We start from the raw sequence: 27896 nt of genomic DNA, 5'->3' as shown, positions 1-27896 counted from the left end.
GCTCTCTGATTTCACAAGTGCACAGCCAGGCCAGAAAGCCCATGTTGACGGGAGTGTTGCTTTGCATCCATTTCTAGAATACATGGCATGGCACATGTGCTTCTAATTAATGCTCATGTTTTGATTGCTTTACGTAACTTTTTAAAAAATTTAAATAATCTTGTATAAAAAATTGTCAGTTTGTGTTTTTAAAAAAAGCACAATTATGTCCCTTTGGGGGATTAGAAAAAAAAAAAAAAAAAAAGACAAGAATAAGCTGAAAGGCTTCAGCCTCCTTACATATATTGCCATAAATGAGAGTGACATTGAAAATGTAGTCACACATTTGAGGTTCAAGGGGTTTTAAGTAGCTTTTGAGAAAATCAAGCACAAAGTACTATTACTTATATGAAGAAACTTATTTAAAACAGAGCCCATTAATGAAATGTGATTTAAAACCCTGTCTGTTTTAAATATATGTTCAGAATTAAGTTATGAGGCCAGAGACTGAAAAATCAGAAAGCTGATACTTGAATATAATAAGTCCAGCTTTGGAGGCAGATTTATTATTTCAACCCATGAGGAAAGCATGAGCTGGTAAATTACCATATCCAGTGTAATGTAATTAGGCCTAGAAACCTTCATAAATTTCTGAAAGTGTAGTATTTTGGACTACATTTCACCCAATAATGTAACAGTTATCCAAAAATGGTCTGGTGGTGCTGTGGCCTCTTTAATATAAAAGGGAAAATCAGGGGTGGGAGAAATGCACAAGAACCCTGGCACATTTATCTGTACTGTTTATATTCATGTTCTATGTATATATATATATATATATGTACATATATATACACACAAGTACATCTAACATATGTAATTGAGTCTAAACAGCTTAATTGGATGTTTCAGGGCCTAGATCAGCTTGACACTAGTGTCTGATTCTTATGCTTTCTCCATCATACACACCATTAGGTAGCACTTGGTATGCTAACTATGCCTTTCCCCTATATTTTATGGTCTTCCAGATCTTTGGGATCTGGAGGGACTTGTGTGCCCACAATTAGCTCATGACTTACCTGGAAGCATCATTAATAACAAACCCAATGTCCAGAGCTCATGTTCCTTTTCCTCTCTTTCCTCATGGGGGTCTGGATAGTGTAACCTGCCCCACCTCCTTTTGAGAAACATGAATAACAAGTTACATTTTCATTGTGTTCTGTCCTCATCCTGTCTCATCACAATAAATCCAAAGTATATTCTAGAACATTCTGTCATCTTTTGCCAACCATTTACTCCTGACCTCTTTATAACCCCTTTGTCTTCCCTATTCTTAAAATCCTTTCTGATCCAACCCTGGATAGTCTTACTAAACACTGTTTTTGTTTTTTGTTTGTTGTTGTTGTTGAGGAGGTTTCCTCTTATAAAACTCCAGTTCCAGAGGAATCCGTCCCTCAGATTAAGGGAACTGGGGCACCATTCCAGAATCTGGCCTTCATGGTGAAGATGTTCCATCCTGTAGGATTAATCCAGTCTTCACAGATGTCTCAGGATGGAGAGTGACAATCAGGAAGCACGTCTCCTTCTGAATGTGCCCTCCTGCTACTATGTCATATTCACAAACAGCCACATGTCACTAACGATTCTTTAGATCCCAAGCTATGAGGACATATGTTCATTCTTCCAAGATCATTCCTGCCCCTTTAAATACAATTCCTCAACTACCTCTACCTAGTCACCCTGTTATCAATCCAAAGCCAAGCCTGTCCTCACAAAATCTTCCCCAATCCCTCCTCCTGAATTTGATGATAGTCAACTGAACACTTTGTAATGTGTTGCTTCTTGCTTGTAATGAATGATACATTGGCAACTCATCATGGGCTGCATAAACTTGGTGAATGTGTAGTCTGGGGCCAAGCAGACTCTTGCTTGGCTCCTCCAAATCTCCATGTCCTGGGGCAGGCTGGCCCCCCTTACTCCTGACAAGGAGAAAGGAAGACAAGCGGCCAACATTATATTAGTCGTGTGCTGGAGCACAGACAGGAGGCAAACTGCTTCCAACACAGGTTACTATTTGTTCCACAATAGAAAATTCTTGCAACGGGTGTGTGAAGCTCATCTGCAGAGAAGAGGCTCAATTGGGAGCACCAGCTGACTTCTCTGATAGGCGCCTACTAATGTTGAGGTCCTAACTTGATGCCGTCACCTGCCGCTCCTTGTTCTTTTACTCAGAAGCCTTACTCAACTTTGCTCAGACACTCCAGATGACTGTGCAACATGGCGTCTCCCAGTCAATTACTGCTGGATGTTTGTAAGGCCCAGACTGGATGATGTTAATTTTGCTTGCTACCTCAATTAGCCTCCTCTAGTTGTCTCTGCTGGATGCTGTGGACAACTGATTTGAGAAAATATTGCTATCTGCTACTTATATTTTTTGTTTGTTTGCTATATTCTTGGTAAACTCACTGGCTCAAAGTGAAAGCAAAGCTAGGATAGATCAATTTCAGGATTGCACAGAACATGACTTTATATGCATTTAAAAATTTGGATGGACACTGAATTTATTTTAATGCTGCCATAAAACGCTTAGAATTTAGAGTTAGTGGACTTAGACAAACAAACTAATTTTTTTAACGTATATGGTATATTAGATTGTGTGTATTGCCATAACCAAATATCATAGTCTGAATGGCTTAAATAATGGAAACTAATTTTGCCATGGTTTTGGAGGCTGAAAGTCCTAGGTTAAGAACTGACAGGAGAGGTTACTGGTTAGAGCTCTATATGCCTTATCTAATGCCTGCTTCGCATTGTGTTCCCACACCTTTCCCTCAGCACTGGTGGAGATTAAGAAAAGGAGGGGCAGAGAGCTCTTGTGTGTTCGTTACACGGACACCAACAGGTCAGAGCCCCAACCTTTGCAGCCTCTCTTGGTTCACTGTTTAGAGGAGTGTCATCTCTAAATCTACTCACTCTGGGAGTTGGGCCTTCAACATAGGAACTCTAATTCACACTTACCAAATGTTCTTGGCGGTATTTACATCAGAAGATGAGAAAAAATGTTATCCAGAATTAGTTACCCAATCTTGCCAAAGGACTAAATGGTGCTAAGTACTCAAAGTAGTCAACAGACTGTGTTCTAGGCAAAGAGCTCTGTGCATGCATCTATGCTACTTGACACACCACTACCATCAGTACATGCCCGGTCTTCTGAGACTTTGGACTTAGTGTCATTGGCTCAAATGTGGAAGAGTGTTTTTCCTTTTGTTTGTTTGCTTTTGTTCTTGTGGTACTGGGAATCAAACGCATGCCCTTGTGCATGCTAGAGAAGCACCCCTCTACAGCATCATTTACATAGACACATACATCACATATGTGTAGAAGCTGGGGAGATGGCTCACTTGATAAAATGTCTGCTGTGGGAACATGAGAACCTGGATTTAATCCTCAGTACCCACATAAGGATCGAGTCACGGTGGCTGATGTTTGTCATCCGCACACTAGGGAGATAGAGACCAATAGATTCCTGGCATACACAGCAATCCCCAAACCAGTGAGAAATCCTGTCTCAAAAAACAAACAAACAAACAAACAAAAAAAGCAAAACAACAACAACAACAACAACAAAAAAAACCAACAGTAAAATAAACAAGGAGGTAACTCCTGAGACCCACACTTGGAGGTTGACCTCTGACCTTCATACACATTCGCACACGTGCACTCCCACATATGCTTACCTGACACAAACACTTTTACTTATGCACATATGAGCAATATGGAATCATGTAAGTATATAAGGCTTGAACATAGAGACAAGACTTGTGTGTGTGTGTGTGTGTGAGTGAGTGAGTGGGGACACTAGAGGGAGAGAGAGGAAACAGTGGATGAGTATGGCCAAAGTGCCATAGGACACGCGAAATAGTCATGTATAAATGCCTTTATGAGGCTTACTGCTTTGTACAATGACTATAACACTAGCAAAGAGTTGCACAGTGGCTCCTAGCAAAGCTTTCCATTGTCGCTTCTGACTCTTTTCGTTGCCACCAGGTCTAGCAGGAAAGTGCCTAGAGTGGCAAATAGCCTTTCTCTGTAGAACAAGTCATTTCAGTCTTTCCAGATTAATCTTGCTATTCACCATCTATACAATGTGGCTTGCAGTCCTGTGTGAGACCTGCAGAGCTGTAGCTGAGATCTGGAGGTCCCCTCCTATCCACACAGCTCGGTCCCAGAAGCCCACTTGGTTGCACTCTTATTAAGGTACTCAACTTCAGCCAAGTCTGTCCTGCCCGGGTCACACATGTCAGGCTCTATCGCTTAGATTCCTTTCCAGGAGGAACGCCAGAGCCTTTGGGGGCAGTAATAGGTGCAAATTTAACCAAGGGGCTGGAAACTTAGCCAGTAGATGGGGTGCTTCTCTTCCAGAGGGTCTGGCTTCAGTTCTTCTCGGCATTCCTGTCAGGTGGCTCATCACCTCCTGTAACTCCAACTCCAGAGGCCTAACATCCTCCTTTGGCTTCCACAATGGTCCCTCCACACACATGATAGACAGACACACATACAAATAAATAAAAATAAAATTATTTAATTTTTTTCAATTAAGAAGATACTTCATAGAACGTTTAGGTGGTCACTCAGTCCTGATTTCTGTACTGTGGGTCTTTCAGAATAACTTCTTAAATTATGCTGGTTATTGCCAGATGTTTCTATACTTCTCTTTATTCTTATTCTCTTTCTTTTCTATTCTTAGTTAAGTTAATTGATCTCAATGAATAAGATTGCGTTTTATCTTGATCAAATTAGATACCCTGGAATCACTTTTTATTCCTTTTGCTTTGACGTGTGTCTCACACAACTGAATCATCTATTCGTATTGTTCTATCTCTTAAATACCATTCATCCATCCATCCATCCTTTATTGAGAATGTTTTATGTCTCAAGAACTAGGAACTGAATGACAAATGAAAATGTCTCCATCCTTACCCTGAGAACTTTATAGTCCAGGGTGAAGAAAATTTCCTTTGATTGAATAGTGCTAGCTCCTCTGAGCCTATAATGGAGTGAATTAGGGAACAGTAGGTACAAAGCCAGGATACAAGAGAAAAAGTGTCTGCTAGTGAGCTGCAACCAAGAATAGAACTTAGGACCAGCACCTGAGTGCTCCCTGCATCCTGCTGATCACTTAGGAACACCACCTGAGTGCTCCCAGCATCTTGCTCCTCTAGTTAGTCTTCCACATGCTGACAAGCCTCTCTTTCTACAACACAGACTTGATCACCATGTCCTTATTTCAAATCTGTTGATGAGCTTTCCTTGCCTATCGCCTAATGTCCAAACTCAGCATGTCAAACTGCATTACTGCAGTCACCCTGTGTGGGATAGATACCTCCAGTCAGCCCGAATCATTGCTTCCCAAATATTTGCATTTTAAATTTCCTTCACTTTTAATGAACTCATATTAGACTTGGGTTTAGTGCTTTCACTCTGAAAACTTTGCTGACACTTCTAATTTTTTCTGTCTCTGTTTTGGCACCTTGTTATGCACAACTCATGTAATTTATGTGACTTTTTTCCTAGCTAGACTATATACTTCTCAAGCCCTTTAATAGTTTATTTTGTTTATGTAACTCTGACATCACTGAAAAACTTAATGTCAATATTTAGAAAATATAAACTAAGTTATATGGAATTCATTTTTCATAAATGCCCTTTTCCTTTTTCCCCTGAATTAAATACTTGAACCCTTTTCCCCCTGATTTGTCTCTTTGCTTTTGGATGTCATTTATCTATTAAATTTGAGCATTGCTTTTAATCAAGACCACAACTACAGTACATTGAAATAACCCAAATAAATCTACTTTGGAATACATTTGGAATGCACATAACTCCTAGCTGTGAGATTCATTTCTTAAATATTCACTTAATAAGAAAATGATCAATCTGCAAAAATTCAATTACACTAATATTTTTCTACACAAAACTAAAATGCTTATATTGACTCATTTTAAAAATATTTTTATGTGTATGTGTATTTTGCCTGTGTGCACATATATGTGCACCACATGAGTGCCTGTTGCCACAAGCTGGTGAAACTGCAGTCACAGACAGTTGTGAGCTTCCATGCAGTTCCTGGGAATTGAACTTGGATCTTATAGAGGAGCAGCCAGGGCTCCCAACCACTGAGACACTTCTTCTGTCTCTCTCCCATACTGATTTTTAAAATCTAAGATCATTTTGTAATTTGACATTTCAAACACTTTTATGGATTTTCTTCTATCAGTTGGCTTAAAAATACTTGTTAAATTTATTAAATAAGCAAACGGAGTGGCTGGATTTATTTAGAAGTGCTGTACAGACTTAGAAAATGTAGAATTCATTATAATAGAACAAAACTTATGGGCCCATAAATACTATTTTGAATTTATTCACCTCTTAGGGTCAATTGCATCTAAATGTTCTGTTTGGGAATTATGTACTTATCTTCATATGCAAGGGGGCTGTTTGGGCCCAGAAATACGGCTCAGCAAGTAAGGATCCTCAATGCTAAGCCTAATGACTTGAGTTCAATCTCTGAGCCCCACACAGAAGAGAGAACTGACTTCCACAGGTCCTCCTCGGATCTCTCCGTGTACATGGCACTCATGTGCATACATGCACACACACACACGCACACACGGGGGGGGGGGAGGGAGAGAGAGAGACAGACAGAGAGAGACAGAGAGACAGAGACAGAGAGAAAAATACATGTACAATCAATCACTGTAAATTTTAAAAGATCCTGTTTTATACTTTTATAAATGCCTTGCTCTGCTTGTCTCTGCCTAGAATATACATCCATTTGATTCTAAGAACCACTTTTTTGTCTTTTATGGAAAAATAGATTTTCCTTCTTTTTTTAAAAAATACTTTTATTTTATTACACATGTATAAAACAAACCACATACATCAGGGAGAATCATATGACAATTATGAGAATAATGAGTTCTATACATGTTACATTCATAGTGACTTGGCCATCTGCATGTGACCTGTTTGAAGTAAGTGTCTTTCCTGTCTTACTGGGTCTACATTTCTGAATGAGATTCAATATCTATCCTATCTCAACTCTAATAGCTGAACTTCTTTATCTTGATCTAAAACGATCTTGTCTCCTAACCAACTCAACTTGGTTGTAAAACTATATTATCTTGTCTTCACTGCCCCTCAGAGACTTTATTCTGGTTATGGTTTTCCTCTCTTCTCCTCACAGCTCCTTCCTATCTCTCCTGCCATCCAGATAAACCACCTTTCTGTCTCTCATTAGAAAACAAATAGGTTTATAAGGAATAATAATAAAATGTAGTAAGATAAAACAGAAACAGGAGTAAACCAAACTGCAGTAAGAGAGCCCAAGAAAGGTCACAAGAAACAGATACAGATTCAGAGATGCACTCGTTCCCATATTCAGGGATCCCATAAAAAAATCTGGAGTCTATAATATTTACTCAAAACCTGCAGGTTAAAAATAAAGAAATAAAATAAAAGTAAAAATAAAAATAAACAAGCCCTGATATGACATTATGAGACAAAGACCCCCCCTCCCCATAGAGGGTCTGGAGTTGATTTTCTGTTGGCCGTCCACTGCTGATATTTCCCATGGAGGCCAAAGCAGCATTCTCGGGACATGCCTGCCTCAGGCCCTCAGTGTAGATATTATGGCTTCCAGCTTAGTGTTTCTATGGGATTCCCAAGTGTGAAAATAAGAAATCCCGTAAAAATGCGGGTCCCTGATTCTTGTGCTGTCTTTCTGTTGGTTTACTTCGTCCAACTTCGATGTGACAGTTCTGTTTTATTTGATTATATCCCATTTTGTTAGGTTTTACTCTTATTCCTTTAGAAGCCATTCTTTTCTAGTGACAGACAGAAAGGGATGGGAGAGGAGATGGGTGAGCTAGGAGGAGTACAGGGGCACAGTCAGGATATACTTTTGTGAGAAAAGAGCCTATTTTCAGTAAAAGGAAGAATATCAGAAGTAAAAAACAAACAAACAAACAAAAAAGGAGTTGTTTGTTTCCCCAGTGAGATTCCCTTGGAGGAAAACAATTTTTCATTTGCAAGTGTTGTCAGTAGGAATTAGCTTCTGGGTTAGGGATGGGGGCTCTGTCCACTTCTCCTTCCAGCTCTAGGACTCAGCATGCTGCCTCCATCTCTGTGATCATATGCACATGGTGCCTGCTGTGGTCAGAAGGCCTTGGTCCTTGTGCTCTCCAATGAGGCTCTTACACCCATTCTGCATCCTCTTCCACACTGTCCACTGACCCTTGAAGGGAGGCATTTGACTGAGCATCCCATTTAGGGCCCAGTCTAAGAACTACTCTTTTTTTTTTTTTTTTCAACTATGTTCATAATCCCTTTAGTCCCTTTTTGGGAGGGGGGGGGCGGGAAGGTTTATTTTAGTTTACAATTTCAGGGTACAGTCCATTATTGTTGGGAAAGTCAAGAAAGGAACTCAAGTAATTAATCATTAATTACATCATACCCACACTGAAGAGCAAAGGGAGAAACACACACACACACACACACACACACACACACACACACACACACATTTGGTTATTTTCTCTTTCCCTTCTCTTACAATGTTCAAAACTCCCTCCCTAATGAATGGTGCCATCCACAGTGGGCTGGTTCTTTCTACCTCAATTAACAATCAAGACAATCCCCAACATTCATGCCCATAGTCCATCCCAGTCTGAGTAATTCCTCATTAAGGCTTTTAAAGAGGTTGTTTTAGGCTTTGTCAAATGGGCAGTCAAAACTAACTAGCTTCACGCTTGATCTTAGCAAGGCCAGGTCCTTGCTGTTGCACATGTCTTTCACCCCAGCACTCTGGATGCAGAGGTAGGCAGATGTCTGTGTGTTTAAATCCAGTCTGGTCTACATAGTTCCAGGGCTACATACAGAAACCCTGTCTCAAAACAAAACAAAAACCTAATTGCATACCCTTGTTATATGATTAAGCACCACTCTTAAAGAACCAGTTCTGTTATTCTCCCCCCCCCCGCCGAAGCATTCCCTAAACCTCTTGTCACAGTAAGCATCTACAGATCCTGCTTCTGTCTTTGTTAGAGTGGAACCCACATGATGTCGCAGCTCCTCGATGACAGTATCCATTTCTTGTTCATTTATTTTACTCTAGCATTTTCAAAACACTGGATTCTTCATGCCACTCACTCTCTTTTTAATTCATATGAGACATTAGTAAAGAATTAATTAATGTAGAGCCACAGAGCTGGCACAGTGGTTAAGAGTAGCGGTTGCTCTTCCAGAGGACTTGGGTTTGATTCCCATCACCTACATGGATGTTCACAACTGTCTGTAACTATTCCGGTCTTCATGGGTACCAAGGATGCATGTGGTGCACAGACCTACATGCAGACAAAGCACCCATACCCATGAAATCACCTTTAATTTAAAATGGATCAGTGTATAACTGTATACACTTATGGTATGCAACTGGTGCCCTGATCTACATGTGCATCACAGATTCAATCAAATAGCAAGAAGAACTTCACCATACCAGGTGCATTTTAATTTTAGTTATCCTATAACTCAGCCTTCATGTTTTTCTCCCTCTTTTTTTTTGTTTATCTATCTTTAAAATTATTGTAGATGACACTCATCCAATTCATTGATCATATGCACAAAAGATAGAAAAACAGGAGGGGACTTCTGGGGGGCGGGGGGAAGATGTGTTTCAGTGGAAGGAGCAATTGGGATGAGAGAGGATAATGGAATGCAAAGGAGTAAAACTCACTATGTAAGTACATAAAAACCACCAAAGAACTAAAAAGCAACTCGCTCCTAACTCATGTTACCCACTCCTAGGATTCAGTTGTTGTTCTTAGAGTCTTAGAATTCTCAACCCTGCCTCAGCTTGTGTGGGGCTGAGTTTCAGTCATGAGCCACAACACCCCAGGTGTAATTCACTTCAAATTAATGGCTCCTTCTGCCATGTTTCGCTAGCACTTCGACCTGGATTTTCATTATAGTTTGCTAGATTGTTTCTTTATCTTCTACTGCACTACAAATTCTTTGAGACAAAGGGTTGTTTCATTTTTATACTTATATCTCCCTATTCATTGCATTTCAGTTCTTTGAAACCTACAGCAGTCTGTATTCTCTGTGAAATGTGATCATGGTCATCACTAATTCAAGTGAACCAACAAATACTAGACATTAAAATAAATTATACATCTAACTCTTCTTCTGGGATTTAGGATCATATTAGTTTTGGTGTTTCATTTATACAGATGGCTATAGCTAGCTAGCTATACTGTAACTGTGAAGTGCTGATGAGCACTCAAGTTAAAGTCTTGTTGGCAGTAGAGAAAGGGCAGAAATCAACCGAGTGACTCATCTGGTGGACTTCAAAACACTTCAACCCCGGAATGATTGCTTTAACCTAAAGACTGTATGCTCTGAAAACCAGTGGTTTATTTGGTGTTCGTCAGTCTTTGCAGAATATGGAGGCCAAGTGGATGCTGGCCACAGTGTTGACAACTTATGTTGTATACAGTGGACTCTTAGGTATATTCTTTGAAGTGTTGTCACAAAAATCTACCAGTCTAAGTGTAACAAAACCACCATTTAGTCATCATACAGATTAGTATGCTTTGTGTCTCTCTGTCATATTATCAAACCCATAATGCTCATGGTCACTTTTGACTCGTATTTCTCAATGCAAAATAGACGAAAGTGAAAGATGAAAGTGTCAATAAGCATTTGCAGAGAAATACATACTCAAATTTATCTATGAGATCCATTTTTTTTAAAACTTCCACACAGTTTTAGTAGAATAAGAGATGAAAGTTGGATGTGGTGACACACACCTGGATTACCAGAGTGATGTAAGTGAAAGAAGGGGATCAGGAGGTCAAAGTCATTTTCAGTTACATAGTGAGTTTGCGTTCAGTCTAGGCTACATCAAACTCTACTGGGGAGATGGATCAGTGGATAAGAGGCTTCTTGTGTGTGTAATAAATTGTCATTTTTTTCTTCCAACAAACATAAGGGATCCACCATCAATATTTTACCTGTCATATTATTATAAATGATTGTAAAGACAGGATCCCATGGAGCTCAGGCTGACTTTGAACTCCCAGTGTAGTCACAGATGACCTTGAACATTTGATTCTCTTCTTCACCTTCCTACCTCTAGGATTAAAAGCATGTATGCCACCATGCCAGGTTTATGTAGTGCTAGGGATCCAACTGAGGGCCTTATGCATTGTAGGCTAGCATTCTCCCAACTAAGATATATCCTCATTCATAAAAATTATGACCAATCACATGAAGATTTTGGCATATGCACTAATATGCTTAAACAAATATATAGATATGTTGTCATGTTATTAAAAAATTATTTTCTGGGGCCAGCAAGATGGCTCAGTAGGTATGGTAGTTTGTTACAGAGAGGCTGAAGACCTGAGTTCAATTTCCAGAAACCACACAATGGAATTAGAGAAGCAACCACTTTCATAGGTTGTCTTCCAAACTCCATATGCACATCATGGCACATGTACACTTAAGCACATGTGTGCACACACATGTACACACACATTAATAAATACATTAAAAATACTTTTAAAGTCTGAAAAGTTCAGATACTTTGACTTCTTAATTTTGGAATGTTTGAGACACTTGAAAATTTGGATAAAGTCAGTCTTTTAATTTCACCTCATCACGGGTCATTAAATTCCTTTAATATGCTGACAATGTCTAAGTTTTTACTCATGCTCTTCCTTTGCACCCCAGAATTGTGAAGCTAACCTTCACTTCAATCTCTCCTTCAAGTTTGATGCCTTATGTTTCTAAGTCTGTCTGAGGTCCTGCCCCACCAATAGCTTTTTCTGCAGGCTGCCAGAAGCCCTATCCTCCCAGTAACTTACCTTCTGCACTTTTCTTTCATCTATATCTCCTATCCACCCTGTGAAGTAATCCTATGAATTTTGCTTTCGGATTACATCTAGAGACAGATGGCTTACCTCTCCCTCTCTGCTGATGGCCAGTCTCATTTCCTACCTTTCCTATTTGAATTAATACTGTAGTTTCTTTATTGGTATCCTTGAAATGGAATCTAGTACTCAAGCTTGTGTTCATGCAGTAGCCAGAATCACCCGCTAATTTACGCTGCTGGTGCTGTTCCCCTTGTAATCCTGTACAACTTCATTTTACATAGCAACCTTCAGGGGCCACTGTGCCTGAAGAGTTGGAAAAAATATTATTCTGAAGGTTTTTTCAAGCTACTTTTAGATGAAATTAACACTTAAATTGGTACGCTTCAATAAAACATACTGATCTTCATAATGTGGGTAGGCCTTCAACAACCATGACTATCTGACTATCTCTAGACTGTAGACTCCTCTGTATCTTATCTGTCTACCTGTATGTCTGTTTATGTATGTAAGCAATATACATGTAGTGTGCACATGTTGCATGTATGTCTTAGTGTTTCTATTGCTGTGAAGAGACAACATGACCATGGCAAGTCTTATAAAGGAAAACATTTAATTTAGGGATGGTTACAGTTTTAGAGATTTAGTCCATTATCATCATGCTGGGAAGCATGGCAGCATCCAGGCAGACATGGTGCTGGAGAAGGAGCTGAGAGTTCTACATCTTGATTTGCAGAGAGCCTAAGGAGACTGTGTGCCACATTGGGCATAGCTTGAGCATATTAAGACCTCAAAGCCCACCTCCCCAATGACATACTTCCTCCAATATGGCCACATCTCCTAATACTGGCACTCTTATGGGTCAAGCATTCAAATACATGTGTCTATGGGAGCCACTCCTATACATCACATGGTGCAAATACATATATGTTGATTATATATTTACACATGCATTCTATATGTCTGAGAATTTCATATATATATATATTATAGAGTAGGTAGATAGATAGATAGATAAATAAAATAATTGTATATACATTTTATTGGTTCTATTTTAATGTAGATTACTATCATTTTTAAATATTAATTTATTTACTTAAAAATTTTGAGATAAGGTCTCTCTACTTAGCCCTGGATGTCCTGGTACTCATCATGTAAACCAAGCTATCCCAAACTCATAGAGATGAACCTGACCCTGCCTCCTAAGATCTTGGGTTAAAGGTGTGCATCACTACACTTGGATTTTAAAAAACTTTTATTAGTTCTTTGAAACATTTGTACAATGTGTTTGATAATATTCACCCTCCCCAAACTCTTTTGAGATCCACTTCCTCTCTCAGCACACTCAGTTTTATGCCCATCCTCCTTCCCATTAAGACCAATTTGTTCTGCCCAGTTAGTTTTGGATGTATGGCCTTCCCGGGAGCATAGTCAAAGTTATCCATGATGCTATGTACATCAGTGCCTCCCCCTTTTGTTGCTGAATTGTATTCTTTTTTTTTTTTTTTTTTTTGGTCTTTTGAGACAGGGTTTCTCTGTGTAGCCTTGGCTGTCCTGGACTCACGTTGTAGACCAGGCTGGCCTCGAACTCACAGCGATCCACCTGCCTCTGCCTCCTGAGTGCCGGGATTAAAGGCGTGCGTCACCACGCCCGGCTGCTGAATTGTATTCTTTTGAACACACCACAACTGTTTTACGGCTGCTAGTGATAGATTATTAGTAAGAGTTTTTATGGTTATATGACAGACACCCTTGTCAAACATAAAAGAATAAAATTAATGTGTTATATGACAGACACATTTTTAACATTTACGGAATTACCAAGTAGATTCCCAAGAAATTTTGCATTCCAAAGAACAACTTACTAGACATCCAGGTGGTATTTCCTTTCTAACACTTGATGGTTATACTGTTTTTCTGTTTTGAAAAAAGCTCTCTTATGAGAGCCATTATGTCATTGTGATTTAAATCTGTTTTCCTGATCACTGGCAATGCTACCAAGCTGCATATGTGTATGCTTGTTAATTGCTTGTTCATTACATGCTGAGTTAGTTTGTTTTTGTCATTGAGTTGTATGTGGCTTTTGCACAGTCTCTGTGTAATTTTATTGAAGACACACACACACACACACACACACACACACACACACACACACACACACGATATTATTATTCACTGATTGGGATGTTTGTTTGCTTAATATCTTTCCTAAGCAGAAGGCTTTACAAATTTGATGAATCCCAGCTTACTATTATTTTTTCTTCTTTATGTTCCTGTCCCCAAACTCTAAGCATTATTTTCCAACAAACATCAGAAAGACACTCTCCCATGTTTTCTCCTTAAACCTTCACAGTTTTAGCACTTCCATCTGGTTTTTAATCTGTACTGCATTAGCTCTGTGTGTGTGTGTGTGTGTGTGTGTGTGTGTGTGTGTGTGTGTGTGTGTATGTGTGTGCGGTGGCGGGATTAAGGTTCATTTTTGTTATATGGATATCCACTGTTCTAAACCATTAACTGAAAAGATTTTCTCATTTCAAATTGAATTATTTTAGTTAGTAATGAAAATCATTTGGCTATCTATGTGTCGATTCAAGTAGTTTCTATTCTGTTCTCTCTTCTATCTGGTCACTGACAACACACCATCATGATTACTGTAGCTGGAGGATAAGGCATCCCACAGAGCTGATCACTGTTTCTAAGACCGTTCCATGTATTTTAGGTCTTCTGATTTTTATAGATATGGTATAGTTTATAGGTACATAAAAACCCTGCCGTAACTTTTATGTGTGTCTTTGTGGAGTGTGTGTGTGTGGTGTGTGTGTGCATATAGGTGTTTGCATGTGTATAGGCATGTGTGTGTGTACAGGTTGATGTACACATATGTGCACATGCATGTGGAATTCAAAGCTGAAGTTGGGAACCTTCCTCAAGCATTCTGCTTTAGTCTAGACTCCCCAGCGGTGGCCATGCTGCTCACCCAGGACTTATGTATGTATTGGACGTCTGGACTCTGGCCTTTGTGGCCCTCGTGCCTGTACTTTACCCACTGAGCCATCTCCCGGCACTCCTGCTGTAATTCTGGCTGTGATTGTTTTGGGCCAAGATCAATGTGGCAGGGTGGAGAGAATGGGTTATCTACTTAGTGTGGCTTTATTCCTTAAGTGTATTTAATTTATTTCCAAATGTTTTATATTTTGTAGTGAAGAAGGTTCACCTATCATCTGTTAGGTTTATTTGTAGGAAGTTTGTGTTTCTAGATCCTATTGTAAATTGTAAGCAAATTAGCTGCCACCATATAGAGATATAATTGAGTTTTATATGTTGATTTTATATTATACAATATGGTGAAATATCACTTATAAATTCTGGTGGTTCTTTCACAGATAACTTGGGACTTTTTATAACTACAAGCATATGTTTTTTAAATTTATGTGATTATTTTCTTTTGTCTGGCTACATAATCAAGAAACTTCAGCATACATTTTCAGTAAGAGTGTCTAGGATTCTCATCTTCATTTTGCTCTCAGTTAATATTACATTCTTGTTCTGAATTTCCTTTCTAGTAGCTGCTGAAAAAAAAAAGCATAATTAGGTCGAATAGACTTTTCATGTATTGAAGTGCTTGTAGGAATTTTTCTTTAATAAAATAATGTGACAAGTTACTCTGAACATTTATATGTTAAATAAATGTTATATTCTTGTGCCAAACTCAATTCATTGTGGTGTTCTGTGCTTTTTCCAAATTGCTGGACTTAATTTGGCAGTATTTCATTGAAGGTAACAGTCACCTGGGCTGTTGTTCCTGAGAGGAAGCTGTGAACCTCCAGATGGTTGTCATCTGATTACCTTGTGAAGTGAAATTTAGGTTTTACTTTTCTCATTTGCACTTACCATTTAAATTTCAGCCCAATCATCATTTCCCCAGGGCTCTGCTGAATTTATAAATTATGAAATATGTTTGTCTTTTCTGTCCACAGGTTTTTGTTCTCCTGTCATATTCATAATATCCATTCTACTTCTACTTGTAAAATGTCAAGGTTTCTAGAAAGGAGAGGTTGGGCCCGCTCAGTCCACTATTAGGCTCCCAAGCTCAGCAGAGTCTCACTTTAATCAGCACTCAATGAAAATGTTAGTGGAATTTTACTGAAATTCTTACTTGATGACCTGGGAGGTAGTTTTGGTTCCCTATTGAGTGACAAGATGGAGATCACTTCATTTTGACTTTTAATTGTATAAATCAAATCTTGATGGTTCCTCAAGAGTTGAGAAAATTATTCTCTCCTTCCATCGAGGGTGTCTGCCAGAAGGCAACTCATCTTTGAATATGGGGACATGGTCTCCGCCATTACATCTTGTCTTTCTTGTCAACTAATAGGTGACTGGCCATGGGTAGATTCTATAATATCTCAGAATTACACGTTCTTCATTCATCAAATGGGGTTAGTAAAACCTAGGTTATTAGTTAGTATAGTCACTAATTGAATTAATGTATTCGGAGACTTAGCACCTAGTGTTCACTGAGCTCTAAAAACGGTTTTCATTTCTTTTGTTGTTATTTTTCCTCTTGTTTTCCAAAAAGGGATGAGAAGGACTAAGGCAACAGGCAACTATGCATGTCCCCGTTCACACAGGAAGTATGCATGTCCCTGTTCACACAGGAAGTATGCATGTCCCCGTTCACACAGGAAGTATGCATGTCCCCATTCACACAAGAAGTATGTTTTTAGATTGTCCCATTACCTTTTTTATTTCTCCTCTTGATCTCATTCTAACTAAATAAACCAAAGGTCAAATATGAGTGTGTGGATATCAATGTAATCAAAATTAATTAAGGGCATTCCATCCATTTTGTGATGCTGCTATTTAAAGGGATTGCAAACAACCATGAGGCCTAAATTAATTTGCTTTGGCTTACAGGTTCTGTGTGAGTCCTGGGAGAGGCTTTCTCACTCGCATGGACCCTGGAGACTTCACCTGAGAGCTGCATGATCTCTGTAAACCCCCTAACCTTTATGCTGGACACTTTTTCTTCTCTCAGAATCTTTTCTTTCTTTCTTTCTTTCTTTCTTTCTTTCTTTCTTTCTTTCTTTCTTTTTCTTTCCTTTTTTTATTATTAATTTCTTCAAATTACATCTCAGTTGTTAGCCCATCCCTTGTATTCTCCCATTCCTCTGGCTCTGGGGTAGAAGTAAAAGGGCTCTGTGTTGGCTGATGGCTGTGATGAAATACCTCACAGAGGCAACTTAAGGAAAGTTTAGTTACTTTGGTTCACAGTTTCTGAGGATGCAGGGATGGTATGGTGGAGGTGCCTCCTGAGGAGGCAGAGAGGGAACAGGAAGTGGGGCTGGGATATAAAGCCACAAAGCCTTCCCCAAGTGACACACTTCTTGTAGCAATGCTCCAACTGCTAACGGTTTCACAATCCCACATATGGTGCTAGTACCTAGAGACCATGAACTCATGAAGGACAATTCACATCAAACAATAGGCTCTGTTTGAATCTAAGGATGTCTATCAGTGCTTTTCTTGTCCCAGACTCAACTTGAGTTTCCTTATCATCATCACTAGCACCTGCTTTTACTTGTCCAGCCCTAGTTTACTTGCAGAGACATGCTTGCTTAATCAGTTTTACACTGCAGCTTATCCATGTTGGCATGGTACTGATACAGGAGAAAAGTTTGGACCGTGGAACTACTGACTGAAATAGTGTCATGCATGGTGAACCAGCATCCCCAATCAGCTAAGGTGACCATAAGGCCAACTTGGGTTTCCAGGCTGGCCTGAAATAAACAAGTTAGCGGGGGAAGTAAGAACTGCAAAAAATTGGGAGAGGGCCAAGAATGCTGAGAATTAGATCGGGTTTCTAGGCCGAAGTTAGGAACATTAATGATAAGAGTCAGATTGCAAAGGCAAAGGGATAAGCACAGAAAATCAGAAGATAGAATGATCGAGAAGGCAGCCAGCTTGTTCAGCTGAAGTCAGGAACTCCTCAGGTTAACATCAGGGACAGTGAAAAAACGGATTTAGATGTCCAGAGCTGCAGGGCTTCAAAGAGGTGAATCACTAGTAAGAACGGCCATCTTCAAGGTTTTTGGCTCATCTTTATTTTTGGAAATATATTGGCACCCATCCTTATTTTTCCTTCCTTCCAATCTGCCTCTCCCCATAACTTTTCTGGGAAAAAGAATAGAAGTAATAACATTAAGTGTCTGTCTGCCCACTTTTAATAATTTCCACCTCAGTCCTAAGTATCTTTCTATATTGACGAACTACACAGTTGCCTCTAGGAAGCCTTTGTATTAAGTCTGACATCTTTGTATTGATGGTACATACATTCCAGTAGTAGAGAAAATGGTGACCAAAGGTCCACTTGTCCCCTGCCCCACTAACCCATTTCATTTCTGATTTCTGCCTTTCATAAGCAACTCTTTTTAATTCGTAAAATGTATTTTTGACAATTTAATACGTCTATAATGTATATTGATTATATTTATTCCCCCATAGCCCTCTTTTACTCTCCTTCTACTATCTATGATCCCCCTTTCTTCCTAACTGGTTCTTTTCTTACGTTCATATCCTTCTTAAATGACCCACTGAATTAAATTAGAGTTGTGTGTATGACCATGGGTGTGAGGTTATTAATATTAACCAAGGCATGGGGAACTTACAAGTTGCTATACTGAAGAACGATTCTCCATCATACCAGCAACCATGAACAGCCAGTAGATCCTCAGAGAAGCATAGGGCTTTTAAGAGTTACTCTTTTTCATGAGTGGGCTCAATATTATGCAGGTCCTGTTGAGGTAACCAGAAGTATAAGCAAGTTAATGAGTGAAACAGCTGTGGCATATACAGAAGACAGTGTTTACAGCAGTCTCTCCTCATTTTCTGGCTTTTACATTCTTTCAAGTATGTTCTATGATGTTCCTGAGCCTCGTGGGGGCGGGTGGCTTATAAGTCCCCGTTAGAGGTGAATATTCAACAGTCATATATTTACAACAATTTGACCAGTTATGAGTTTTTACATCAACCAGTGCAGACTGCATGCTGCAAAAGAAACATATTTGACAAGGCTGAGGACATCATTAATCTATGTGTATGAACATAAATATTTAGTAGGCAGTCTGACATGTGTCCTTAGCAACAGACAAACAAACAAACAAAGAACAACAAAAAACAGTAGTAGGCAGACACTTCCTTGACAAGGAGCCTGTGTTTACAGTGCCAGGCATGTATCCTCCTCCCTACGGCACTTAATGTCTACTACTGATATTCACTTTTCTTCCTTAGAAGAAGGCACCTATTGGCATTATGAAAGCTAGCAATAAGAAACCATTTTTATTTCTTGAGTCCTTTATATATTTTGGATGTTAGCCCTTTGTTGAATGTAGGACTGGTGAAGATCTTTTCCCAATGTGTAGACTACCATATCGTTCTAGTGACAGTGCCCTTTGCCTTGCAGAAGCTTTTCTGTTTCAAAAGGTCCCATTTATTCATTACTGATCTTAGGATCTGAGCTGTTGGTGTTCTGTTCAGGAAGTTGTCTCCTGTGCCAATGAATTCAAGACTCTTCTCCGCTTTCTCTTCTAATAGATTTAATGTATCTGGTTTTATGTTGAGGTCTTTGATCCACTTGGATTTGAGTTTTGTGCAAGGTGATAAATATGGATCTATTTGCATTTGTTTACATGTAGACATCCAGATAGACCAGTGCCTTTTTTCGTTGTATGAGTTTGTCTTCTTTGTCGAAAAATCAAGTGTCCATAGGTGTGTGGGTTTATTTCTGGGTCTTCAATTGGGTTCATTGATCAACCAGTCTATTTCTATGCCACTACCATGCAGTTTTTATTACTATTGCTCTGTAGTGTAGTTCAAAGCCAGGGATAGAGATACCTCCAGAAGTTCTATTATTGCATAGGATTGTTTTAACTAGTCGGTTTTCCCCCTAAATTCCATATGAAGTTTAGAATTGTTTTTTCAAGGTCTCTAAAAATTGTGTTGGTAGATTGTATCGAATCTTTTGGTAAGATGACCATTTTTACTGTGTTAATCCTACTGTTTCATGAGCATAGGAGATCTTTCCATCTTCTGATAGCTTCTTCAAGATCTTTCTTCAGAGACTTGAAATTCATGTCATACAGATCTTTGACTCGCTTGATTAGAGTTACACCAAGATACATTATATTATTTTTGGCTTTTGTGAAGGGTGTAGTTTCTCTAATTTCTTTCTTAGTCCGTTTGTCATTTGCATACAGGAGGGCTACTGACTTTTTAAAAATGAATCTTGTATCTGTCCACTTTGCTGAAGGTGTTTATCAGCTGTTGGAGGTCTCTGGTGGAATTTTGGGGGTCACTTATGTCCACTATCATATCATCTACAAACAGTGATACTTTGAGTTCTTCCTTTCCAATGTGTATCCTCTTGATCTTTAGTTGTCTTATTGCTATAGCTAGAACTTCTAGTACTATATTGAGGAAACATGCAGAGAGTGGGCAGCCTTGCTCTGCTCCTGCTTTTAGTGAGATTGCTTTGAGTTTCCAAGTTTCAAAAGCCCTCACCTGCCCTGGTCTCACTTACTCTCTGCATGCTGCTTGAGGACCAGATGTAAGCTCTCAGCTACTGCCCCAGTACCATGCCTGCCTGCCTCCAGCCACACTTCCCGCCATGACAGCAATAGTCTCACGCTCCGAAACTGTAAGCAAGCCCCAATTAAACACTTTCTTTTATAAGCTGCCTTGGTCATGCTGTCTCTTGCCAACAATAGAAAAGTAACTAAGACACCTCCCTTTAGTTTCATAATTTTTGATATACCTATCACGAATTTATCCCTACACGGCATCATTCTATTCTCACCTTGCTTGATATAATTAATCTATGTCTTCCCGTTTGTGGAATTCCTGATCCCTTTGCACCAAATTGGACTGTTAACTTTCTATAAATTCCACTTTCCTGCTATCAGGAGGTTCCTTTCCATTGGCTCATGAAAATACTTTCCTCCTTTCTTCTGCAAGGTCTTCATTTCCTGTTTGATGACGGACTATCTGTTTTTCTGGATCCTGAAAATTAAAACACCATGTATCCCACAGTTTATTTTAGAACAATCACATTCTGCCTTTAATTTCCATAACACAAGCTTTGGCTTACAATGACCTGCTAATTATTTTTTTTTCCCCCACAGTGCTGACTAATGGAATTCCAATTCTTTGCTTTAAATAGTTTTGGCTTTCCTAACAGCTGGTGAAAGAAATCTGAGGATTAAAAGGAAAAATGTTCCCTCACACTTGCCTAAAGTAGACACTTTTCTACATTGTGAAACTTAGTGTGATTAAACGATGATTGGAGGAAGTTTACTATAGTGCAATTTCACCTTCTTCTCTAGGATTAAGAATTGTACAAAAATATAATTGCCCACCGTGTTTTTGTATAAAACAACAGATACAAGGGACTTTAAATACCCAGACATGAAATTATATTGTGAAACCCATGGGCTAACATGAATTATTTCTAAAGTCTACAAGTATCAGTGGTTGTCTTATAAATTTATTTTCCAGGCAATAATATTCAAATGGGCGCACCGTTTTGTGAAGTTATAAATACTTCAAGATGTATTGCTATGAATAACAACAGTAAATTACTCTTGTGTTTCTTTTTCATTCTAACACATTACACGATTTTCATCTTATTGAGGATTTATTCTCTGCCTTTGTGTTTGCTTTATTCTTTCTTTTGGGCACTGCATGCTCACTAGGGTCCTCTGAAGTGGTGCGCAGAAATTATCTGTGGTGCCTCTTCGTGCCAAAAAGTCTTTACTCCACAACTGATCATTTGCCTAACTTGTTTCGTATGCAATTTTATCTGAGAATTTAAAAAGCCTTACCTCCTTTGCCTGCTGGCTGACAGACTTAATTTCATAACAGATAAGATATAAAAGTATAACTTTTAATAAACTAAATGCCAATGAAAATAATTTAATTTAATTTTGTTCAAAATAATTTATTTTTAACTAAAAGCTTTAACTTAAAATTTTTTAATATCATAGTGATACAGTATTTCCATTCAATCTAGAGAAATGCCAACACACTCAAGATTATGCCTATAATTTAATATATAGAAATGTTTTATGCATTGAAAATCAGCAGACATATGCTATCCTTATGAATCAGATTACTGGACTCAGAATCTAGCATGATCTTGGAAGCAGAAATTACCTTTCCAGATTGTCTTATTAAAATTTTTTGGTAGTTTGTAAGTAACCTTTCACATTTATGCAGACCATATCTATGGCATATCTCAATTTATGCTTGGGTTTATATTTCTTAGTCCTTCATATCAGCTACTATGGAGAACCTTTTTATTTATTTAAAAATTATAATATAATTACATAACTTCCCTTTCTTTCTCACTCCAAACCCTCCCATATAACCTCCTGCTCTCTTTTAAATTTATGGCCTCATTTCATTAATTATTGTTACATATATATGTGTGTGTGTGTGTGAGCATATTCCTAAATACATAAATACAACCTGGTCAGGCTGCATAATATTACTTGTATTCATGTTTTCAGGGCTGATCATTTGGTATTGGATAACCATTGGTCTACTCTTCCCCAAGGAAGACTATTTCTCCTGCTCTCAGTATTCCTTAGTTACCCGAAGTTCTCAAAGAAAATCTTGAGCTATAACAATCCAGGAAAAAAATACAGAGTGAGATGTTGACAGAATGTCGTTCATTTTAAGTGGGGCCATCAGAACAGCCCTCTTTGGTGAGGCACATTTTAAGCAAAAGCTTGAAAGAAGAGAGAGGTCTTCCTTGTGGAGTTCTGGTGAAAAGCTGCTGGCTGATGAGCAGTTAGTGCGAAGTCAATGGTGTTGGGAAAGATGTTATGTTTGGGGAACAGTGTGGGGGCTGGTATGTCTGGCATAGCAATGCAAGAGAGGACAGGAGAGGTAGGCTCAGAGAGCTCACAGGGCTTACAGTATGCAAGGGCCTTGGAGGTCCCTATAAGTCATGAGTGGTCCTGGGGTAGGAGTGAGGTAGCTGTTGAGATTTGAGTAGATGGGTGACATAATCGGACTCCTTGTTCAATGGTTCACCTGGCTGTTGTGGTGAATATGGGTTATAGTCAGGCAAGAGACGGAGAAAAGAGCCCACTTAGGATGCTCAGCTAGAAAGCAAGGAAGAGATGATGATGGTCTGACTGTCAGCTTTGAACTTTTGAATGCGGTAGCTTGCAGACAATAGAGAAAATCTGCAATATTCTGGGATGACATGTTCTGTCGATTTTGTGACGAGCGTAGTCTCAGCACTGAAATACTTCATAATCAGTTTCTCTTCTGTAAAATGTGACAGAGACCATTTATTTTAGAAATATTTCTAATAGAGAAGTTACATAATAAAAGCTTTCATCATTTTACTGCCTCCATCTGTTTTCCACATTATAGATAATCTTCCCAAATGTAAACCTGATGATGTCAGCTCCTCTCTACCCCTCCTTCTCTCTACTTAAGACACCCCAACTGGCTATGCTTTTGGAATTAAGACAGAATTCTTTGACACAGTCTATAAAGCTTTTTGTGGATTGCTTTTTGCCTAAGCCATAGGGTCTTTACATAAACACCCATCTCTCTCTCTCTCTTCTTCTTCTTCTTTCTTCTTTTTCATCTTTTTCTCCTCCTTCTCTTCCTCCTTTTCCTTCTCCTCCTTTTTTTTTCAAGGCTCTCCTTTTCTTTTTTATTTAATTAACTGTAGGAACATAGCCACATTATAAGGGTTTGGGAAGAGCATGGGGGAAGAGCCAGAAGAGACATTGAAGCAAGGCCTTATTGAGGGAAAATCATTTTTTAAGTGGCCCTGATAGTCTACAGAGATTTATCTGTTGTCTTTTCAGCCTTACTCTTAACCACTTGCTAGCTAATGAATTGCCTCTAAAAATCCTGAAACCATGAGAAAACTACACGGATAAGAAGTACTTTCCTCCTTTCTGTCCAGCATTGGTTAACTCTTGTCTATGTCTCATGTTTGAGGTCTGTGGCCAACTTCTCAGGGCAGACTTTTGAGTACATCCTTAACAATCTGGTAGGCTATCCACCCGCTGTTCGTCTCTCCTTCTTAGCATTAATTTTAGAGGAATGTGTTCACTGATGTTCGTATGATCTGGGTGTATTGTGGCCCTCATGAGGTAGAGGGTTAAGGCTAGCTCTTTTCTCTACTTATTACTGCTTCCTAGTACAATACTCAGATCATGGGAGGTAATTGCAAATGAATATTCATGAAGGGACTGTTGCAAAATAGACAGATTCAGCACCACATCTCAGTAGATATTAGTTCTAACTCATGTACCAGCGCTGCTGGTTCCTACTCACTGCTGAGGGCTTGCTCATTCTTCCTGAGTGGGGAGGTAACTCTACTCTATATAATTTTAGCTTAACCATACACACATCCTATTATGCTCTTTTTTTCTTTCTTTCTTTCTTTTTTCTTTGGTTTTTCAAGACATAGTTTTCTCTATGTAGCCTTGGCTGTCCCGGACTTGCTTTGTAGACCAGGCTGGCCTCGAACTCACAGTGATTGATCTGCCTGCCTCTGCCTCCTCAGTACTGGGATTAAAAGTGCACACCACTATGCCCTTTTCATGTTCTTAATAATTGTCAGTGTAACTTTTAAAATATGAAATGTTGATTCCAATTAACATATTAAAATAGTTACGTTATTTTGACATCATTTTAGTTAACGTTGATGTTAAATGTGGTATCAGAGTCACTCACCCCTACCAATCACCCATTATCACTGTTTTTTGAAACTGTGTGTCCTAAATTTCTATTAAGTATGACACAACTTTTCTGACTACACGTGGAACTTTCTTTTTTTTTTTTCTAGGTTCATAATTTATTGTAGAAGCTGAGTACTACATGATGAGTTGACATCAGGTTCTTCAGGCATGGGGCTTAACAGATGAGGTCAGACATTTCAAAATCCACTTATGTTGCTTTCACAGCTGGAGTTTTTAAAGGCCTTAACTTGAAGTATAAGACTAACAAAGCAATGCCTCCATATATGGCCAGGACACAATTCATTCTACCTGTGAGAGTATATGGGTTGAGATATTTTTTTTTAATACCAGTGAACTGAAATTGGCCATCACTTTCTGGACTAGCCATGACTTCAATCTTTAACCCAATCACAAATTCTGCAGCTTATGTCCTTCAAAAAACCCAGCTACCAGCTCTGGAACTTTCATATTAGTCAAAAACTCAATAAAAAAATCTTCAGGGTCCAGGTAGGAGAGGAGTAGGGGATGATGAGGGGACAGGGATGGGCGGTGGCAGAGCAACAAGGTAAGAACAGGCCATATAAGCAAATTAAGGCCAGGGCTTTTTACTCACCAGAACTGTAAGCTTTGCTATAAAAAAAAAAAATAAGTGAAAGCAGAAAAACAATTACTATTTTCTGAGAGTTGCCTTATGACATTTGGTTTCAAGATCTGTTTGATTTGAAATGGATATTTCTCTGTCTAATGATCATTATTTCAACTTAGCCCAGTCCTTTTTCCCAGCATTGGTGACAGGGCTGCTATGATTCAGCCATACTTCAGTCCTCATCCTAACGGATTTTATATATTCATTAGAGAGATGTAAGGGACCCAGGTGATGGTAATGGAGAGGAAAAAAATTACTAGATTTCATTTGGCTCAAGTGCAAATTGGCTATGCCTGTTTTCCAGGAACCCTGGGTGTGTGCACACTCATGTAGAGAAATACATTACTTTAAATTATGACTCCCAACCCAGCCAGTGTTCATAATGGGACAAAACACATATGCTGGCCAAAGCACTCATAAAATCATCCTGCAAAGTGACTCCAGGGAGCCAAGGAGTTTATGACTTTGGCTGTCACTAGATATTTAATTCATCTGACACACACTTTATAAGTAGGATGGTGGGAGATTGCACAGTAATCCGAGAGATCTTGGTAGAGGCACTGAGAGTAAAGAAGAGAGCCAGAGGTTGAGAGACCCATTGAGTCTGCGCTGCGGAGTAAGCAATAAAGTCTCAGGGTCACTCTGGCCTGAGGACGACATGTCCTAGGGATGTGTCTGTGCTGTGTATGTGCAGCCTAATTGCTGATGTCATCAGGCACAAGAACGTACATGATAATTCATCTGGACATGGTGCAACTGAAGAAACACACGCACACACCAGAACAAATATGCTCTCACTTCCAGATAATCTAAAAACAACTGCAGTTAAAAGCAGAAAGAAACACGAAACACACTTAGTGTAGTAAGTTACTCTGTGTGAAGAAGGAAGGACATCCAAGGTGTATAAATCACGGTGACGTCCCTCCACAGTAACCGTTTCCCCCAGCCCCAGAATTATCATCCTATAATCCGAAAAGCCCCAGAGTTTAAAGTATGTCCCGTACAAATGTCACTTCCAAGCTTCAGCGCTAATCCAGAGGAAATATTATCCTAGTGGTCTCCAAGGCCCAATGGCTAGGTGTTGGCTACATGATAAACTTACGTGGCGCTTTCTTAGTGATATATAGTCCTCTTGAGGATTGAATTTTTCAAGGCTTAGTACAACCCAAACCTTTAAAATAAGATTTAAGCTTCCCTTGTCAGGTCCTTTTAAGAGCTTTTAAAATTTTTTTTATTTGCTGCCCTGAGCAGGTTCTAATCCTTGGTCCCCAGTGACAGCCTTCGACCATCTCAGGCACTTCACGTCTGCTTTCCCGGAGCACAGAGCAGTTTGCACAAAGAAAGGTGTTTTCTCTCCCATACAGAAGAACCTCAGGGAAATAACTTGAGAACATAAAAATGAAACATTTTTGGTGTTGTGGATGGTGCTGTTGCTGGCTAAGAGAAGATTTTTTTTTGCTACTGTGCTGATAATATCATTGGCATTTAATTCTTTTACCTTACATAGAACTTTCTTGAATAGGTTGAAGAATGCCTGAAGAGCAGGCATTGGGAACATAGAATGATCTGCCAAGGGGATGACTAAAATATAATTTTACTGAGCGTATACAGATGGCATCCAAAAGTTTCGAACAAGTCTAGCAAGAAATTGTAGGTAATTACACAGATGGTCATGGACTCAAAGAACTCAGGTCTGAGTGCTTAACACCATAGCAAATCACAGTCCCTGGAAATGATATGCGATTCAATTAAACTGTCCTCAAATTGCTTATAATTGAGAAAATGATGACAGAGTGGCTCATGCTTTAACTGGCACAAGTCCTTTTCTGTCCCCCTAGGATTCTGAGCCAGGCTGTCCAGTGGGAGCAGAAAGTAGGTTTTCTTATAGTGAAACCTTAGGGCCTCCCTCTGTCTGTCCTGTTGAAATTAGTTGATGGATCTTCAGAAAGGTACCCGGCTCTGATTCCTGGGCCAGTATTGTCTAACCAAACAACACGTAGAGAAGGAAACAGTCTTGTCTACTGCAGTAACCACTAGCCAAAGAAGCTCATCCAGCACTTTAGAGGTGGCTAGGGTGACTGTGAACTTGAACTTAGCGTTTTATTCAGCTTTAACTAATTCAATTTGAAATTAATTGAGACACAAAATGAGTTGGAAGTGAGAACTCTGCGTTTATGCTTTGAATATTTTCCAGATGCTGCTGCCTGTTCTTTAGGGAGGAGCCAGATCGGACTCTGTGCTGCCACAGCCCATCCTTACGTCACCACCTCACACAGATTCAACATTTGGGGCACATCCAGAGCTGGCCCCCTTTCCCTTCTCTTATGGGAGCCCTTCCCTTCTCTTATTTAGTCCCATTTCCTTTCATGCTTTCTCGAGTAAGATACGTATGGAGCGCGGTCTCTCCTCAAAGGCTGGAACCAGCCAGGTCTCGTCACTGCCACATCGGATTTTACTTTTAAGGAAAAGGTAAGAGTTTGAGATTTGAACTTCAGACGTGGGTTAGAGCTGACTACAGCGCTTACTCAGGCTGTACTGCACCAGGACAAATGGAAGTCTGTGATGAGACCT

The 27896-nt window shown here is 39.2% G+C and overlaps 1 protein-coding gene and 1 long non-coding RNA gene across 2 annotated transcripts in view; both read right to left on the bottom strand.

Annotated features, from left to right (window-relative positions):
- Positions 1-27896, bottom strand: part of LOC127190615 (uncharacterized) — an 81495-nt gene that overhangs the window by 5131 nt on the left and 48468 nt on the right. The window contains exon 2 of the long non-coding RNA XR_007830790.1: positions 3435-3539. This is a non-coding gene — a long non-coding RNA (uncharacterized LOC127190615). The remainder of the gene's footprint in view (positions 1-3434; positions 3540-27896) is intronic.
- LOC127190614 (ATP synthase membrane subunit K, mitochondrial-like) lies at positions 24793-25067 on the bottom strand. The gene has a single exon (XM_051147726.1). It carries the CDS (start codon positions 25065-25067, stop codon positions 24888-24890), a length of 180 nt encoding a protein of 59 aa, XP_051003683.1. The 3' UTR covers positions 24793-24887.

This window comes from Acomys russatus, chromosome 6, assembly GCF_903995435.1.
Source record: "Acomys russatus chromosome 6, mAcoRus1.1, whole genome shotgun sequence".
Classification (NCBI taxonomy): domain Eukaryota; kingdom Metazoa; phylum Chordata; class Mammalia; order Rodentia; family Muridae; genus Acomys; species Acomys russatus.
Note: the sequence above shows the minus strand (reverse complement) of the source record. Positions and strands in the feature narration are given on the sequence as shown.